General features: G+C 29.7%; 4 protein-coding genes across 5 annotated transcripts in view; 2 read left to right on the top strand and 2 right to left on the bottom strand.

Moving 5' to 3' along the window:
* toc (toucan) overlaps positions 1 to 2774 on the bottom strand; it is a 61356-nt gene extending 58582 nt beyond the window's left edge. Inside the window, exon 1 of the mRNA XM_085203566.1 lies at positions 2460 to 2774. Within this exon, the coding sequence (XP_085059692.1) occupies positions 2460 to 2468 (9 nt within the window). The 5' untranslated portion in view covers positions 2469 to 2774. The remainder of the gene's footprint in view (positions 1 to 2459) is intronic.
* Positions 2775 to 4055: 1281 nt separating this feature from the next.
* Positions 4056 to 7996, top strand: GABPI (zinc finger DHHC-type palmitoyltransferase GABPI). Its single transcript, XM_085203564.1, has 7 exons — positions 4056 to 4469; positions 4897 to 5106; positions 5493 to 5570; positions 5992 to 6168; positions 6417 to 6520; positions 7178 to 7233; positions 7367 to 7996. The coding sequence occupies exons 1-6, from the start codon at positions 4258 to 4260 to the stop codon at positions 7216 to 7218; spliced, it is 822 nt and encodes a 273-aa protein (XP_085059690.1). The 5' UTR covers positions 4056 to 4257; the 3' UTR covers positions 7219 to 7233; positions 7367 to 7996.
* A 583-nt stretch (positions 7997 to 8579) lies between these two features.
* On the top strand, positions 8580 to 11888 carry LOC146528756 (uncharacterized). Its single transcript, XM_085203563.1, has 8 exons — positions 8580 to 8789; positions 8868 to 9008; positions 9089 to 9220; positions 9314 to 9412; positions 9672 to 9739; positions 10237 to 10382; positions 10724 to 10904; positions 11180 to 11888. Exons 1-8 carry the CDS (start codon positions 8712 to 8714, stop codon positions 11382 to 11384), a joined length of 1050 nt encoding a protein of 349 aa, XP_085059689.1. The 5' UTR covers positions 8580 to 8711; the 3' UTR covers positions 11385 to 11888.
* Positions 11889 to 12126: 238 nt separating this feature from the next.
* Positions 12127 to 17125, bottom strand: LOC146528755 (uncharacterized). Of its 2 annotated transcripts, XM_085203557.1 has the most exons (7): positions 16827 to 17125; positions 14965 to 16003; positions 14558 to 14778; positions 14329 to 14474; positions 13713 to 14096; positions 13481 to 13635; positions 12127 to 13104 (listed from the first exon to the last, which is right to left on the bottom strand). In XM_085203557.1, the coding sequence occupies exons 2-7, from the start codon at positions 15807 to 15809 to the stop codon at positions 12963 to 12965; spliced, it is 1893 nt and encodes a 630-aa protein (XP_085059683.1). In that variant the 5' UTR covers positions 15810 to 16003; positions 16827 to 17125; the 3' UTR covers positions 12127 to 12962. The 2 variants fall into 2 exon arrangements, with proteins under 2 accessions (XP_085059683.1, XP_085059684.1); XM_085203558.1 differs by lacking the exon at positions 16827 to 17125 and having other exon boundaries at positions 14965 to 16143.
* Positions 17126 to 17343: the final 218 nt, after the last annotated feature.

The following is a 17343-nucleotide window of genomic DNA, read 5'->3' as shown; positions in this document are numbered from 1 at the left end:
ACCGGTGCTTAGCAACGACGGTTGTTATTAACATGGCAGAATAAATTGCATGTCAAATTAGAAAGTATTTTAATTTATTAGTACATATGTGTAATGTAATGTTACATAGCCTATAGCACTTCTGAAGAATGCAGCTTTCATACAAAACAAAAACATAGTAAATCGGACCAGTAGATCCAGAGATCTTAGCGTTCAAACAAACAAACAAACAAACAAACTCTTCCGCTTTATTATATTAGTATAGATTCTACTAATAATATAGGTACCCCCTTATTACAAAAGGTTACCAACCTTGGGAGAAAATTGGCAACCGCCAAGTATTAACAATTCAAGATTGTACTCGGGAATACAATGGTGTATTGTGACCGAGCAGAAATCGATTGTTGTCGGAGCTAAATTTTAGATGGAAAAAATTTTACACTATGTAATTTAGTACGAAGTAACATCGTATTTCTTTTTATCTCATAAGATTTTAATATTATAAATAGATAAAATAGAAAATTAATACATAAAAAGTTTGTTGATAGTAAATGTTCTGTATAGTTTCTCCTTTGAGCAGCCTTCACATGTATTTTAAAACTAAGCTGGACCGGTTTTTACAACATTTGCAGATAGAGGCAAAAAATACTGTTCAATGGAAAAATATTAATTAAATCAGCTTCATGCGGTATCCCGCACATAGCAGTGTAGTCAGATGGAACCTAGTGTCAAGACACTCTGTTCCCCATTCTCCGCCTAATTCTGGAGGCATTGCGTGTTGAGTGGCGGAATTGGGTTATTCAATAGCAATTCTGAATAAATAATATTAAAATTATTAGGTACACAATATATTTTGCGATATTTGTTATACTGCTGTTTTTTTAACTTATTACCTCTACTTAAAATCAGTGTTATTGAACCTTGCTTGGTTAGTTTTTTGCAACACCGTATTTGATATTTATAGAGTAAACGATGAGTAACCAGACCAAGTGAACGATCTCCATCACAAAGCGAGGACTCGTCAGAGCAATTTTTTTTTTTTCATCCAATTACTGCGTCTTATGTCATTTTTATTAATAACAAAATGGTAATGGTAATGGTAGTAAAGTTGAAATTATAAAATAAACTGATAATATAGGGTATATTATCAGTTTATTTTATAATTCCAAATAGTTATAATTAAGTTGATATATTTTTTTATAAACAGATTTAATATTGGAAAAAATTTTTCTTTATAAGGATATTCTATTCAATACGTATGTATTTATGGATAAAAGGTAAGTACCGAATCATGCGATTATTGGTCCATTCAGAATACAACGTAAAATAAGGATGTGACAGAGCTTCCAGTTTAGCAATTGGCTATTTCATTATTTGTATTGTATTGTATTGGTTATTTGTATTGTATCACATAAAATATTACGTTCATATATCATGCAAATAATAATTTAGATAACAATAAGTGACCTTAAATGGACTAATTTTGTCTGTTAATGATTTGTCATTAGGTTGATGAATATTGTTTTTTTTTTAATTATTTGTATAGCTAAGGTATTTTAATTATTTTACGCACTACTTGCATTTATTTTTACTTTTATTTAGTTTATCAAATACTATGTTCTAGTTTGCAAACACTTTGAGTTACGCAATTACGTCATTTTTATCATGAACTCAGCTAAATAGATATGTACGATAAACTTCGTACATACTATGATTTACAAATAACTAGTTTATGCTATAGTGTGTATATAATGTCCATTTATTTCAATATTACTTATAGCTTTGTAAAAAAAATTGGACCATTATCGCGTGTAAGACGGTAGGTACCTATAAAAAAATTACAATTCTCAGATTATACTGTTTTAGCTTCGATCAGTTACTCTATGGGTGTTAAGGATAAATTAAGGTTTTGCTACCCTAATATCAATATTTTTCTAATCTTTTTTCTAGGTATGACTCCAGTTGACTACTATAAATACTACTTGTATAAATATATTTTCAATACTGATTTTATTATATAGATACATAAAAATGGTTCTATTAGCTAACAAAAGTTTGCTTTTAGTTGATAACTAACAAATAAGTAGATCAATTGTCTGAGGGCTTAACTGCGGTCGTCATCTTTTGTTTCTACGTTGTATAATGATGCTATCATACCACGAAAAATGTCTGAATGTTTTAGAAAATATAATTACTAATCTTTTAAAACAATACGAATGAAACAGTAATTTATAAAAAAACATGTACTTATATGAATGTTGTTAAACTGAGTTTTTCGTTATCACCTAAAACACTTAAAATTGTTTTTCGATAAGATTATTTTTACTAAATTTCTTAACGGTGAGATGCTATAGTCGAGTAACGTCCTTGGCCATGATTTTGGAACTACCTACCTGCAAACGCAATCTGTAATTGCGATTACTGTAACCTATATACATATAATATATTATGTACATATACAACTGGTAGCATACACTTACCTTCGACATATCGTTGATCTTAGCATCTATAGGAGCACCACAAAATCCCCATAATCTCAATCCTTATATGATAACAATGAACCAAAATGTTTGCTTTGAATTTTATAATATATAATGTTCGGCTGATGAAAATTGGTGAGGCATTTTCGAAACGCCGTTTCGCGGCGAAGGCCCGATCAATACTGTCGTTGCCGGCGAATAAGGTAAAAAATATAGCGATACGTTACGCGTGCGCGCGCAAACTGTTGTTGACTGACTGCCCTGACTGGCGCAAGTGTGTGTCGACTGTCGTACCACGGGTGGCTCGGGCCTTCTGGTAGACTGTAGAGGAACCGAACGGACTGTAGCTGCCCGAGGTCATGAGCAACATGAGCATTGAGTATGAGCATTGAGCACTAATTGCAAGGTAATAAAGGCAGATTGCGTGGCAAGTTAGAGTCCATGTTGAAATTGATGACAATTTATCACTGGACTGTACCAATTGTGGAACTCTTTTATTCAAACACGTTGGTTGGTTTTATTGTGACAATTTGATGTCAGAATAGCAACGTCCTTTGGCATTGGTACAATGAACTGAATGTAGGCGAATATTTTAAAATATCATGTCAATTTAAAATATAACGATATATTTTAATCTCTAAAAACATAGCCTAGCCTAGGTACCAAAAGTCTATAGGGTACTTAATAAAATCCATTTATTATATGGGCATCCCAATCAGCCTATTAATCTTGTTTCTACCTACTTTTTTCCAAAAACTTTATTAATGAAAGTCTTACATAGGTACGATAATATCTTTGGATAGGTAGGTACTCCAAGTACCTACATTATATCCAAATGTACTATATCGAACTTAGGTCAAGGGTATAATTTTTACTGCGGCAATATTTCCACGAAAGTCTATTGTTACATAGTGCTAAAACCATACAGTTATTTACTTATCTATCTACATAATAAAATATACTTTATTCTTACTTTCACCTTATTCACCACAATGGTTGTGGTAATATTTATAATAAATTAATAACCCTTGAGACTAAACTTTCTATAACTTAATTAATTACGTATCTAACAACGGGACGGTTGTAGGTTAAATCCTCACTCGAGAAAGTGAAATATTTATTTACGTTTATATTTCCATCTCTTCGCTCTGGTGTCGAGGCAAAGCGCGACGTTGAGTTCTGCCACTCAACACGCATTGCCTCCAGAATTCGGCAGAAAGCGGGGAACAGAGTGTCTTAACACTAGGTGCCCTCTGCCTACCCTGATGTGTACCGGATACAGAGCGAAGCTGTTTTAGATTTTTTTTTTAAATGCAATAGTTGTGCTTAAGAAATAAATAAATCTGCTTAGTGCTGTATCCTGCACACATCAGAGTGCCTATCCTAGAGGAAGCTTAATGTTAGAGCTTAATGTTAGTGAGTAAGACTCTCCGTTCCTCACTTTTCGCCGAATTCTAAAGGCATTGCGTCTGAACGGAACGGGGATACAGCGTGAAACTTAAAAGTCTCGCGCAAGTTACTGTCAGTGTCACCAAAGATGTTCTTGACATTGACATATACACACAAATTTGACGTTTAATCTACAATTTTCACATTGATTACTAATAGTAATCTATAATTTTTTTTATACTACTTTTTTGTTTGAAAGTTGTTTACCCACGGAAAAGGAAACATGAATTATGTTATAACATAACAACATCACGATGAAAACATTTTCTATGTTAGAAAGATGGGAAATTAATTTAGTAAATTAATCCGAAATTATTGCACCCAACAATAACAAAGACGCTATATTAAAATGATAACAACAGCGATGACTATTCAGGATATTTTGCCATACGGTTCAAATAAATCAAATAAGAAAGTGGACATGGACGCGATTCTGCCCTTCATTATTTTACCAATATTATTGGTTATATCAACTATATCCAGATCTGTTACTATTGTAGTTATGATATTTATTACAATGGGGGCATTGTATGTACAGTCGAGACCGCGCCAAAAGAATAGGTGAGAATTATATTTTAAGTGAATTGTAGTATAATTCAAAATTATTATTAGATTTACAGCAGTCTTTTCTAACTTGATTAACAAAAGAATATATTTAGAGAGTGGCTGACTACTCTATATTCTTATTGTTTATTGAGCTTTGTACTTAATTAATTCTCATTGCTTGCCAATTTTTATTGGTAGTAAAATATATATATTTCATAATTTTCTCTTGCTAAACAATTATATTATCCAAATATGAGGTAAATATAATAATAATAATGTTAAATGAACCTTATTTACCACATATAATAGTTGAGTATATTGACTATACTAAAGTGTTTGAAACAACAACTTTCCAAAAATTCACAATCCTAAAATCAAATATATTTGATGTTTATGAAAAAAATCATAAACACCAAATATATTAAAATGTGTTTTGGTTTAGGTCACCATTTTTTTATTCCTGGACAATGTCATCTGGAGTTTGTATGTTTCTTGTGTTTGAACTGGGAGTACTTAGACTGTTAGAAGTAACACAACTTGAGAATTTTATCTTCTTGGTCCTCTTGACTTGCACATGCTATTTCTTTTACAAAATGAAAGCTGTAGCAGATTTTGAACTTGCTACTGGAAATTCTAAGGGGAAGGAATATAGGTATATATAAATCTATTTAATTTTTTATTCATACTTGTTTTTTAAAGTAAAAAATACTGAATTATAAATCAAATCAAACTAAAATCAGTTTCTTGCTGAATCCCGCACACAGCAGGGTAGGCAAAGGGAACCTAGTGCTAAGACACTCCATTCCCCACTTTCAGCCGAATTCTGGAGGTATTATTATTTAATATATACATTTTTACCTGTGGCTTCATCTGCAGGCATTTCTCTTACTTATCAAGTTTAAAGTAAGAGACTGTGTCACTGGCACAACAACAACTTAAATATCTCTCAATAGGAATAATTTTTTTTGAAGATACATAACCAAAATATCTGTATTATATCTGTATTAAATTTATATAGTATATGGTTTTATTTTTCAGTCCAGTGTTGACTTCAGATTCATATTATTGTCAAATATGCCAAATAGAAGTCAATGAAAGGTTTTTCCATTCAATATGGTAAGTAATGTGATATTAAAATACACTTACACTTTATGGAAAGTTGCTATTGTTTTGAGTGGCTGAACTCAATGCAATTTGCTTTATTGCCTGAGTGAGAAATGTAAATTAATTCATTCCTCTGAGTGGGGTAATTAGTTCCATCTTCAAATTATTAAAAAATATAATTCATAAATCAAATTACCTTCAGGCTGGTAGGCAGATGGAACCTAGTGTTGACACTTTGTTCCCCACTTTCCGTTAAATTTTAGAGGCATTGCACGTTAAATCGGAACTCAACACCACACTTTGCCGCCGGCACCAGAGCGATGAAATGAAAATATCAATTTAAATAAATATTTCATTTTCTCGAGCAGGTCGCACTTTGTTCTTTCAATTTATTGTATAATAAATAACAGTATTATTTCATTATATTTTTCAGGTGGGATTGTTGTGTGCTCAGGCCCAATTATATATACTTTTTGGCTGGCCAAATATTTGCATTTGCAACACTTTTATATGGAACAAATTTGGGCTTAACAACTGTATGTCAGCCATATGTATTTTATGGTACTATATTAATGCCAGAAGATTGTAATGATGTATATTATGAATTCAAGTAAGTAATATTAGAATATATACGATATAAAATATTATAATTTACATTATCTGTTAGAGGACATTATGGCACAGCTGACTGTGAATGTCATGGGTTTGATTCTGGCTGGGGGAAAAAATATTTTGATTCAGTGTAGTAGTGTGTCAAAAATTTGGTGGGGACTGGAAAATGACATTAGGTTCCCTATCTACCCTGCCATATACATGCATGATGCAGCGTGAAAATAATAAATATTTTTTTCTTTACAGTTTAGCTTTGTGTTTTGTCTCCTGCATCTATGGATTGGGCTATGGCTTGGTTATTGCATTGGTATTATTAAGACAATTGTTTATATACATTCCAAAATATAGTGGTAAGTAATTTCTATATCTCTTAATATACTCATGTTATAATATTATTTAGGAATTTATAATATATAACACAAGTATTTACATAGATCAATAAGATTACTCTTAAATTTAAACAACTTTTTTTTTCTCTTTATTTGCGTGTTTTGGTTTAATCAATAATTTCAATCATCTACTACAAAATATTTTAGCTATAAATAGTCTTGATAAAACAACTTAGTAAATGAACAATATCTCAATGGTTTGAGTGCACCTTTTTATAATACCTTATCATATATGTCATCTGTGAACCAGCATGTTTAGAACAAAACCCAAAACTAATTTTATACCCAATACTCCTAACTTAAGATTGTTAGTTGTATTATCGCCCACAAAGCTTTCAACACATTTTTATTAATAATGCTTGTTATTTGCAAATTAATTTTTAAAATATAAATAGAGAGCCATATATAAATAAATGTCACAAAACACCAATTCCGAAATTATGTTCATATAAATTATATTTTTATATGTGATATCATCTAATTTACGACCTATCTCCACCACTTGTCAAACAATAAAAAATAACATTTTATAGACTCCCCTCTCACCCATTTAATGTGTAGCATAATTTAAAGATGGTCCTACACATTAATAACCAAAGTATGTTTTACAATTTTCAGAACCACAATGGCGAAAAATTGTTAATGTGCTAGCAGTATAAATTAAAAAATATATGGTAAATGCATCAAACATTTATGATTTAAAAAATAAGATTTTTTTAAGAAGCCTTGTAACCATTTAACCATCATTTGATTTTATTTAACATGATGTCTGGAATGGTTTGAATACTTATTTTTACTTCCATGTAGTTTTAGGTGTCACGGCTGGCTGTGGAGAATATTGAGCATTCAATTATGAGATATTCAGAATGTTTCCTGCATGTGCGAAACAATTGATGAAATTTCACAAATGTCATATGGTTAGGGTTGCGAGAAAAAAAATGAATAGTGTTACTAGTTGTCTTTGCTACAATAATAATAGAATTCAATAATACATTGTCACATGGTAGAAAAAAGATATTAAAGTACTGCCACTTAGAGGTGACACTGGGAATTGAAGAGTTAATATTTCAATTATTTTGTGTAAAGTTAGTGATAGTAAAACCTACTTTCCAAATCATTGTTCAATGTGTAAAAATGGTATTGTAAACATATTTGTAAATTATCTATAGGTATATACAGAGTGTAAAGAATATTTGTTATTATTTTATAATAATAGTATATACATAGTGTTCATAATATCTGTTACTAATAATGTTTACAAAAAATTCTACAGAAAAAAACACGTTGCAGGGAGAGGAGCACAATACAATACTACACCACTATTATAATGTTTTACTTAAACTATGTTACTTGCTATTAAATATTCTAAAAAAAATACTAATTTGACAAGGGCTTAAATCACTAATTACACTAAAATATAAATATCATAAAATCAAATGTCGCTTTATTTATTATTATTTCCTCTAGAAATCTGCATCCTGCATACAGCACAGTAAACAGAGGGAACTTAGTGTTAAGGAGTGTGAAGACAGAGCGAAGAAATAAAAATATTCATAAATTCCCTCGAGTGGGAATCCAACCCACAACCGCGTCTCGTTACAGTCACACTCTTGTGCACCCAGATGGCTTCAAAATTTTTATATTTAATTTTAGAGATTTTTTTTATTATTTATTAACATAGGAACTTAGATCTGGGAAGAACAGAAGAGGAATGTCAAAATTAAATCTAATAAAAATATACAATTATAATAATATAATATCAGCTTCACGCTGTATCCCGCACACAACAGGGTAGGCAGAGGCAACCTAGTGTTAAGGCATTCCATTCCCTATTTTATGCCGAATTCTGGAAGAATTGCGTATATGCAATATACAATTAACATACTTATTACAGTTAAAATATAGCAATTTAATGAGATTAAATTTTATATTCGAACCATTTTAGATTTTAATTAAAATTTGAATGTTACCAGTTAAAAGATTATTGAAGTTTTTCTCTAAGTATCAATTTATTAAATGTCAACTCAATTGTCAAATGTCTATTACGGGTTATTGTTTTTATCCAAAAATATAAACATTAAAAGACTATTCTTATTCTCTTCTCTAATTTTATTTATTAAGTAAATGTTGAAATTATTGTCATAATTCTAAAATGGTACAATCTCAATTTTCGTTGTCGTGGGATTCCTACAAATCAAATATATGTACAGGATTTAGTACTTTACAACAAGTACGAAAATAATTAATTATAATAATAAAAAATATATATTTTAAAATATTTTAATTTCAAATAAATTGACGATTTCAGAATGGAGAACTTGTAGATATGACCTTAGCTGCAGAAGGACATTTCGTGAAAGTACATCAGGTGTTGATAGCTTTATCAAGCCCATATTTAAAGCAACTTATATTATCAGCACCATGTCAACATCCTGTTATATTTCTCAATGTAACTAGAGCTTATATTTTAAAATTAATATACAACATTTTAAAACAGGAGTTTTAACACTGTACATTTTTCATTTATAGAATATGTCACATGGAATATTATCATTACTATTAGAGTATATATACACTGGTGAAGTTTTAGTACCTTCTGCAAATCTATCAGCTTTTATTGATGCTGCAAAGTCTTTACACATTAAAGGGCTGGAAAATGTAGTAAGTTTTAAAGATTTATTTATATGCTGCTTAAAGATGAACATGTTTTAATACTTATATAAATTTTATACTAATATATTTAACATTACACAGGTTGAAGGAAATAGTAAGGAAACAAATATTTTATTAAATTTGGAAAACAGTGTCAGAACTGGCACTAGTACAAAAATGGATACAAATATTTCTGAACAGGTATAATTATTTTTTATACATTCAACATTATTAAAATAGCTATATTTTTATCTATTACTGTAGTTAACTGAGTAACAGTTGGTTAGTGTCACAGTAAATTTTATTATACAAGTCTTATTTTGTATTAGAATTGTGTTATAAAAGTCCAAAAGTCCTTTGGGAAAATGAAAATAAAAAACAAACTAGTTTGCAAATATTTCTTTATTATAAAAGTATAAAGTAAGGTATATTGTATTATATGTTATGCATATTTTTTTAGATTACACTACCAACAAATGCAAGGAAAATATTTATTAAACAAAAAAATGAACCAGTAGCAACAACTGAGTAAGTGTTTATATATTTTGTTTAGATATTAAGGTTATAGTTATGCAATAAGATAGTGTTGATTTGCCAATTGGAAGTATGAACGTTTATTTTCTACATTAAATGTCTTAAATTCAGATGGAAGGTGGAGAATGTGGGTGGATTGACTAGGTTCTCGCTGTCTATCCCAGGTAGTAATGTAGAATACAGAGTGAAATTGAGAATAATATATAAATAATTTTACATGTCTTATATGCGGATACAGCATGAATCTGATTTTTTTTTTTATTTAAATGTCTTAAAATATTTAGATACTGGCTATTGAATGTTTCTAAAAGTTTAAGAGTGCCATCTAATGTATCTAAAACTGAAAGAAAATGGAGAGGGATTATTTTCTATAAAATTAGTTGGTAGTAATACACAAAGATTTCTATTCAATGGATGATTTCTATTCAACATGAATTTCTTAATAATAAAATTTGGTTATTAATGTTTTTACTATATTTTATCTATTTTAGGGCTAAAAAGCAAATTTGGAATATGCCTACTGTAAGTAATGATATGCCAAATTACTCTGTAGTCATAAATGATAGTGCAACTGACAACAATGATAGTTTTAATGACAGTAATTTACAATTACAAACTAAGGAAGAATTAGCTAAAGGTATTCAATTGATTTATGTTTTTTATTGTTGTGCTTTTATTTGTAAGCTAAACTCACTTATTTTCCATCTTGCTTTCCATGTTAATATTTTGACAAAAACTGATAAAAATTCAATTTAAATAATTCAAACTGCAATCCGCGTAAAAAGTTAGAGAAACCACTCTGACTAATGGAACTCTGATCCCCACTTTCCACCCAATTTTGGAGACATTTCGTATTAAGTGGTGAAAATGACAACGCTACGAAATAAAAATAATTCGTACTCCAGTGGGAATCGAACCAACAACCGCCGCGGCTGACTCTCACAGTATTGTAACTAATAATTCTATATATGTCCACAGTGTCATCTAACCTACAGTTTACGGTGTCCATTCGAGGTTCCTTACAAGTAATACTTAACAGATATATATACAACTTGCATTCATCTCAAAGTTCTGGCGTGAGGCGATGGCGCTGCATTGATTATCGAAATAAAAAATGTTCGGCTTTCGTCGTCACTAACGGAAATATTGTTATAAACAGGTAAAATACGTTTCTTTTTAATAATTTTAAACTAAAATTATTAAAGTTAAGTTTAATTTGAGGCCAGTCGTGGTGCAGGGGCACAAAGTATAACTTTAAATGCGCCTGGTTGTGAATTCGATCCCCACTCAAGGAAATGAAGTATTAATTTAAATTTATATTTTTATTTCTTCGCTCTGATACTGAGGCAAAGCGAGGCATGGAGTTCCACCACACAACATACAACGCCTCCAGCTGTTTGATTTTGTATTCATCTATTTTTAAATGTTATACAGAGCAAATCCACATAATCACTCATTCCACGATAAAAAGATACTTGATAAAATAGAAAAGAATGCTGTTTACACCGCATTGGACGAAGTACAAAACTATATAGATAAAGAAAAAGCCAAAGATCAGGATGAATCTATGGAAAGTGAATCCGTGCCAATGACGTTTGCTACTTCCTCATCTAGGGTATCAGAAGCAAAAACCTTTTAAATTATAGATAAAAATACTTGATTACTGAAGAATCTTCTTGATTAATAGTAATTAAACAGAAAACATTAAGTATTTATATTTAATAAACTTTATTACCAAAAATTGAACTATTTTGGGAATTTCCACGCTGCTGAGAATATGCATATATGAAGTAAAAAAAAGTAATTTAGAAGAAAAAGAAAAGTCTCTAAAAGTTGTACTTTTTAATCGACTTCTGTAAGAAAAGGAGGTTATCAATTCGACTGTATTGTTTTTTTTTTTTTTTTCCTCAGACAATTTATTACTGGCAGTCCCTTGACATGCTAAATGCATTAAGGACTAAACTTATAACATTTAAGTAGATTGGTACCCAATATTTGTATAGATGTCAAGTTCTTTCGGTAGTTTACTGTTGCTCTGTAATACTCCGTGTTTAAGTCATAAACAAGTACTTATCATATTCATTACTTATCATAAATACTTCATTTGTAAATGTTTAAAAAAATAAAGAAAATATTAATGATATTCCGCATTTGTAATTTCATTCATTTGTAAAACTAATAATAATATTATGCCACTTTTATGGAAGTATGATTATAAACAATATACCTATCGTCGATAGGTTGGGGATTCGAATCCCCCTCGAGGTAATGAAATATTTAGTATTTTCATTTCTTCACTCTGGTAACGAGGCAAAACGCGGCGTAAGTTCCGCTATAAACATACATTAGGTATAGGTATTTACAAGTTGCTTATAGATAATATTAATGAGTAATAGTTAGAAAAAAATAAAAATACTTAATACATTTTTTTAAAATTTTATTCGTATTTAGTATAAAGTTTGTTATTATTGTGATTTTTTTAATAATATAAAAGGACAATATAATATTTTACGTCACTTCATAAACGTTAATTTTATTCTTAAAGAATTTCTAAACACTCACTTTCACTGACCAAGCTCCTCCTACTTATATATCACTATTATTAATATCTACTAATTACTAAATGATTACTAATTACTTACTCAAATACTTAAACCATTTAACACTAAAATATAAACTAAAGCATAAAATTAAATATAACTTATTTTAAGTATATTTATTTAAAATATAATTATTATTGAACAATGTTTTTATGTTTCTATTGTTATTGAAGTTATTATGTATGTTCTAGTCTATAAAAGTATTAATGGTATAATTGAGGTCAGTATTATTAAACAGATTTGATGGTAACTTAACTTTGAATCTTTCGCCTCGTTAGGTGAAATGACTGAAATATGTAATTTTATTTCCGTACGTAGGATAAGCTGAAAAGCCGAATTGGTAGAAATTACATTGTAGAATCTTAACAGGGAAAAAACGAGAAATCAGAAAAGAAAAACAACGTACCTATTCTAAGGAAACAAATATTAATTAAGTAATTAGAAGAAATATAACGAGGCCACGGCGTGCTAATGACACAATTTTCTACATAATAAAATATATTTACGCCAGCAATGTTATACTTATAAAATCATAAGTGTACTTACTTATTTTATCATTAAAATATAATTAAACTTAACATAAAATAATTATTTAAATACTTAAAGAATATTAATGATTAATCTTCAGGCGGCTCGTAATCTGGCACGACTAGCAACACCTTCTCCCTCCATTTTAATTTTCTTGCGTCCTGCTCTCTCTTCAAATTGTTTAAAGCCGGTAATGTACGCCAACAGGTAAACGTTTTAAATACTATATTGCTAAAATACAATTATATTATAATTAAAATGTTATTAAATATTATAAGCCATTTCTTGCTACTTGTAGAGGCACATTTCAGTAGTTCTATGTAAGTCACGTTCCAAAAAACTACACGTAATCTTTTAGTCCAACAGGCCCCTACAGACCCCCCACCCCATCCCCTCTTTGATTACAGCGACGCTTAAAAGAATTGTCATGTAATTAAATAAATAAACGACCCTCCAAACAAATACTTAGTTGTAAGTTGAACATATGTCTGACTATTTCTTTCTCCTTGTCATGTTTCGTAGTTTTTTTCGGAATACCAACCCACTACCCCTTACGAGCCTCACGTGACTAACATAGGACTAACTGTTTACTAACATAAATACTTACCTGTCGTAGTAAACTGAAGCCTTTTTCCATTTAAATTCAAATTCACGTTTGATTATAATAACACTTTCACGAAATTTTCGAAAAACAAGTTGTGATACAAATAAGTCATAGTAGTCATCCGCAACTTGTTTTTTTAATACATATTCGTAGTGATTCTGTAAAATAATTAATATTTATTAGCTATTAATAAAAAAAATATCTCAATATTTAGGCATACTTATTCTGAAATTACCTTTTTCAACCCACTAAATCCTTTTTTTAAAAGTTTTTTTCTACAGAAATCTTGTGCTTTGTAATTTCTATCAAACCAAATATCTTCAGTGTACCACATCCAATGAAAGAATAGATTCTTCCTCAATTGAAAATTATAATGGGCTTTAGCCTTTTCTGTATTGTCTTTTTTTATTTCCAACAGCAACTTAAATGGTTTCATGCCGTATTTGATCATCAAATTTCTTTCATTATGTAAGTCAGCCATTACAATCAACGCCCTCATCCTATCAGCATGCTGTTTTTTTCTTATATTTTCTATTTTTTCTTGTTTTCTTTTTTGTCTTAACTCTTTCATCCTTTTCATTTTCTCTTCTTTATCCATTTCTGCTTTCGCTAATTCGGCCTGAAATAGTTGTAAACAAATGAATAAAATTTGTTATTTTTTAAATTTAATTAATTATTTTTTTATCCTTCAAGTTGCAACTACTTATTTGTTAAGTATGTTACCTCGATAGGACTTCTATTCTGAAAAAGGGGCTATATGAGGCTATATGCATGAAAATTAAAAATAAGCCACAGCTGTGTATTGAGATGTAGTAGGTACCTACCTAAATATACTATCTACACCTACTTACCTGTTGTTTCAAACGCAATCGTTCTTCTTCCATTTGCCTTCTTCTTTCCCTTATGATTGCATGTTTCTCCTCTCTTTCGCGAGCTCTTGCCTCCATCCGTTGCAAAAATTGTGGCACTTTTAAACAGTGTAAAATAAGTGAAGGCTCTGTTAATAAATTTAAATATAATAATAAATATTGTTTTCATTAAAAAGTACAATTATAATTGTTAATGTGAAAAAGTTCAAACCTTCTAATTCTTTTATTTTAAGCTCATTTGTCAAACACTTCATTTTAGGCTTCAGATGCTTATCAATATCATAATAAGTTTTCCGAATATCATCCCTCATGGAATCTAATGACTGTCGCGAATTTTCTAAAATGTTATTGTACTTTAATTTATCTATGATTTTGTGTTGTTCCTCAAGCTTCGCTTTTTGAAGAGCGATGATATGTTTTTGCATCTTATATCTGGAAAACATATTTCCATTAATGAAAACATATATACATTATTATATTAAAATTTAATTTTGTTAATATTACAAATCAATTGCATAGTTTAAACATTGATCTTCTTGTCTATGTGGCAAAGAAATACGGATATAATTATATTATTTCCACTGTCCAGCGAACAAGAAGGTCAGTAATTTCCTTTACCTATGTTGATAAGTATTATAATCTCGAGCAAATAATTTGGCTTTCTGAACAGGCTCATTTGCTGAAGCAGAATTGTTAATTTTTTTGGAGAGTTTATTAAAAAACGTATCGAGTGCTTGTTGTCTTTCTTCAAAGATTCGGTTTTGTAATCTTAACGTAACATATGCCTTCCACTTTCGAAAAAACTTAATTGCTACAAATTTCTGTCGATAGCTCAGTTCCTTAATAATAGGTACGATATTTAGAAAAGGTACTTGAGAAGGTATATTTATCGTATTAATTTTTCCTTCCTCAGTATTGAATGTAACTTTTTCAACCTTCATATCATTTGCATCTTTCTTTTCACATTCTAAAGCTATTTCAGATACTGTTGACTCCTTTTCCTTTTCGTCGTAATTTGAATTAATCGTCATCATTATTAGCAGTGACTGTAAATCATTTTTATATTCATTGAAGTGAGGTAAATGATTGTCCTTATATAAATTTCCTTGTTTGTTATCAATCTTAATAATTTGAGGGTCTTTAGAAGATTTTATGATTAAGCAATCATTATTGTTTTCTTGTATTTTTTTGTTTAAAATGAAGGTGTTGCTATTGTTATTTTGGTTATTGTCCATGTCAGCTATTGTCCTAGCATCCGCTGGTGTAATCTTAAAATCACTGCTGTTTTCAATTATTAAATCTACTTTTTGTTTAGCCGAATTGCTTAAATAATGAGCCAATTCATTTTTTAATAATTCTTTATCGTTTTTAGAGTGAAATATATTTTCTTTTGAAAGAGAATTTGTTGAGGTAGAACTAGCCTTTTCAACATATCGTAATGTCGTAACATTTTGTAAATTCATTTTACAGAAATCTGTAGACTCCCTTTTAATTTTTTCAGTGAAGTAAATTTATTTCATACTTTTCGGTGCATGAATTAACTTGAATAAAAAGTTTCCAGGGATATATTTAAATATATGGTGATAAATGCAGGACTATGACGTGCCAACTTGTTAGTATCGTAGTTTTCATAACTTATTAGTGACCGTTAGTTGGACTACCTGAAATATCATGAAAAGGTTAAATTAAAAAAAAACAGGTATAAGTAGTTTGTTAATATAAAGAATATGTACAAAAAATATTAAGAAATTAAGACTTGTAAACCAGTTCTGACGTAGGGGCACAGTGTGACTGTAAAAGATACTGGTTGTGGGTTCGATCCCCCTCGAGGAAATGAAATATTAATTTAAATTTATCTATTTCTTCGCTCTGGTGTCGAGGCAAAGCGCGGCGCTGAGTTAAGCCACTCAACACGAAATGCCTCCAGAATTCGGCGGAAAATGGGGAACGGAGTATCTTAACACTAGGTTTCCTCTACCTACACTGCTGCGGGATACAGCGGGATGCTTTGCTAATTTTTTTTTATTTCACTATAAGTATCCCGCATATAGCAGAGTATCCAGAGGAAACCTAGTGTTAAAACACTCCCGTTCCCCATTTCCAAATAATTTTCAAAACATTTCGTGTTGAGTTCTAGTTGGATTCGAACCCATAACAGTCACGATTACAACCACTGCACCACGATTACTTAAATCTCTATATCAAATACCTATTAGGTACATTAAGTAGATAGATATCTATTCAATGGGGTTTTAAGGTCATTTTCATCAATATACTTATAACAACAATCCTTAATATTATTATCGATTAAGACATATAACGATATACTACTTATATTAATCAATATTTAGATCAACCTGTGCGTTATATTAGAAAGATCAAACAATATCTATTATTAGTCCCTCTATATCTATTATATTGCATGTAAGTAGTAAAATATTACTCTTTAAGATTAATAATAGTTACAAATTATTATATACTTGCCACTTCTTATCAAAAATGTACATGAGAATCTGTATCAAATAAATAGAAGAGTAATAAAAAAAATATGGTGCCCTTTTTTACAAAAACACTTTAACCAAATATTATTTACGAAAATAGAAATTTTGCTGTCTTTACAGGTTGCTAGCGAATTAATATCGTTAGAATATTAACAAATGAAATACGAATGTTGCATAGAAACCTAAAATCAATATAATATGGTATTCCTTATTATTGCACATTTAAAGTAAAAGATGAGATTGTGCCATATTTAACAGATTATTCCTTTTAATATTTTGTTATTCCTCATCAAACTCGACAGAAGTATTATTTATTACATAAATAGTATAATTGTCGTAGAACTAATAATTTTTTTTTTATATTTAATTAAAGTTGAAATATTGAAATTTGTTATTGATTAAAATATATTATATCATATATTTTTATAATGCATTTAAATTTTACTATACTTTTTATAAGCCGTAGCTCGTAAGCCCTAAAAATAAGGGTACATAC

The sequence above is a fragment of the Heliconius melpomene genome, chromosome 19, assembly GCF_056956725.1.
Source record: "Heliconius melpomene rosina isolate 202511_hmr_F chromosome 19, ASM5695672v1, whole genome shotgun sequence".
Classification (NCBI taxonomy): domain Eukaryota; kingdom Metazoa; phylum Arthropoda; class Insecta; order Lepidoptera; family Nymphalidae; genus Heliconius; species Heliconius melpomene.
Note: the sequence above shows the minus strand (reverse complement) of the source record. Positions and strands in the feature narration are given on the sequence as shown.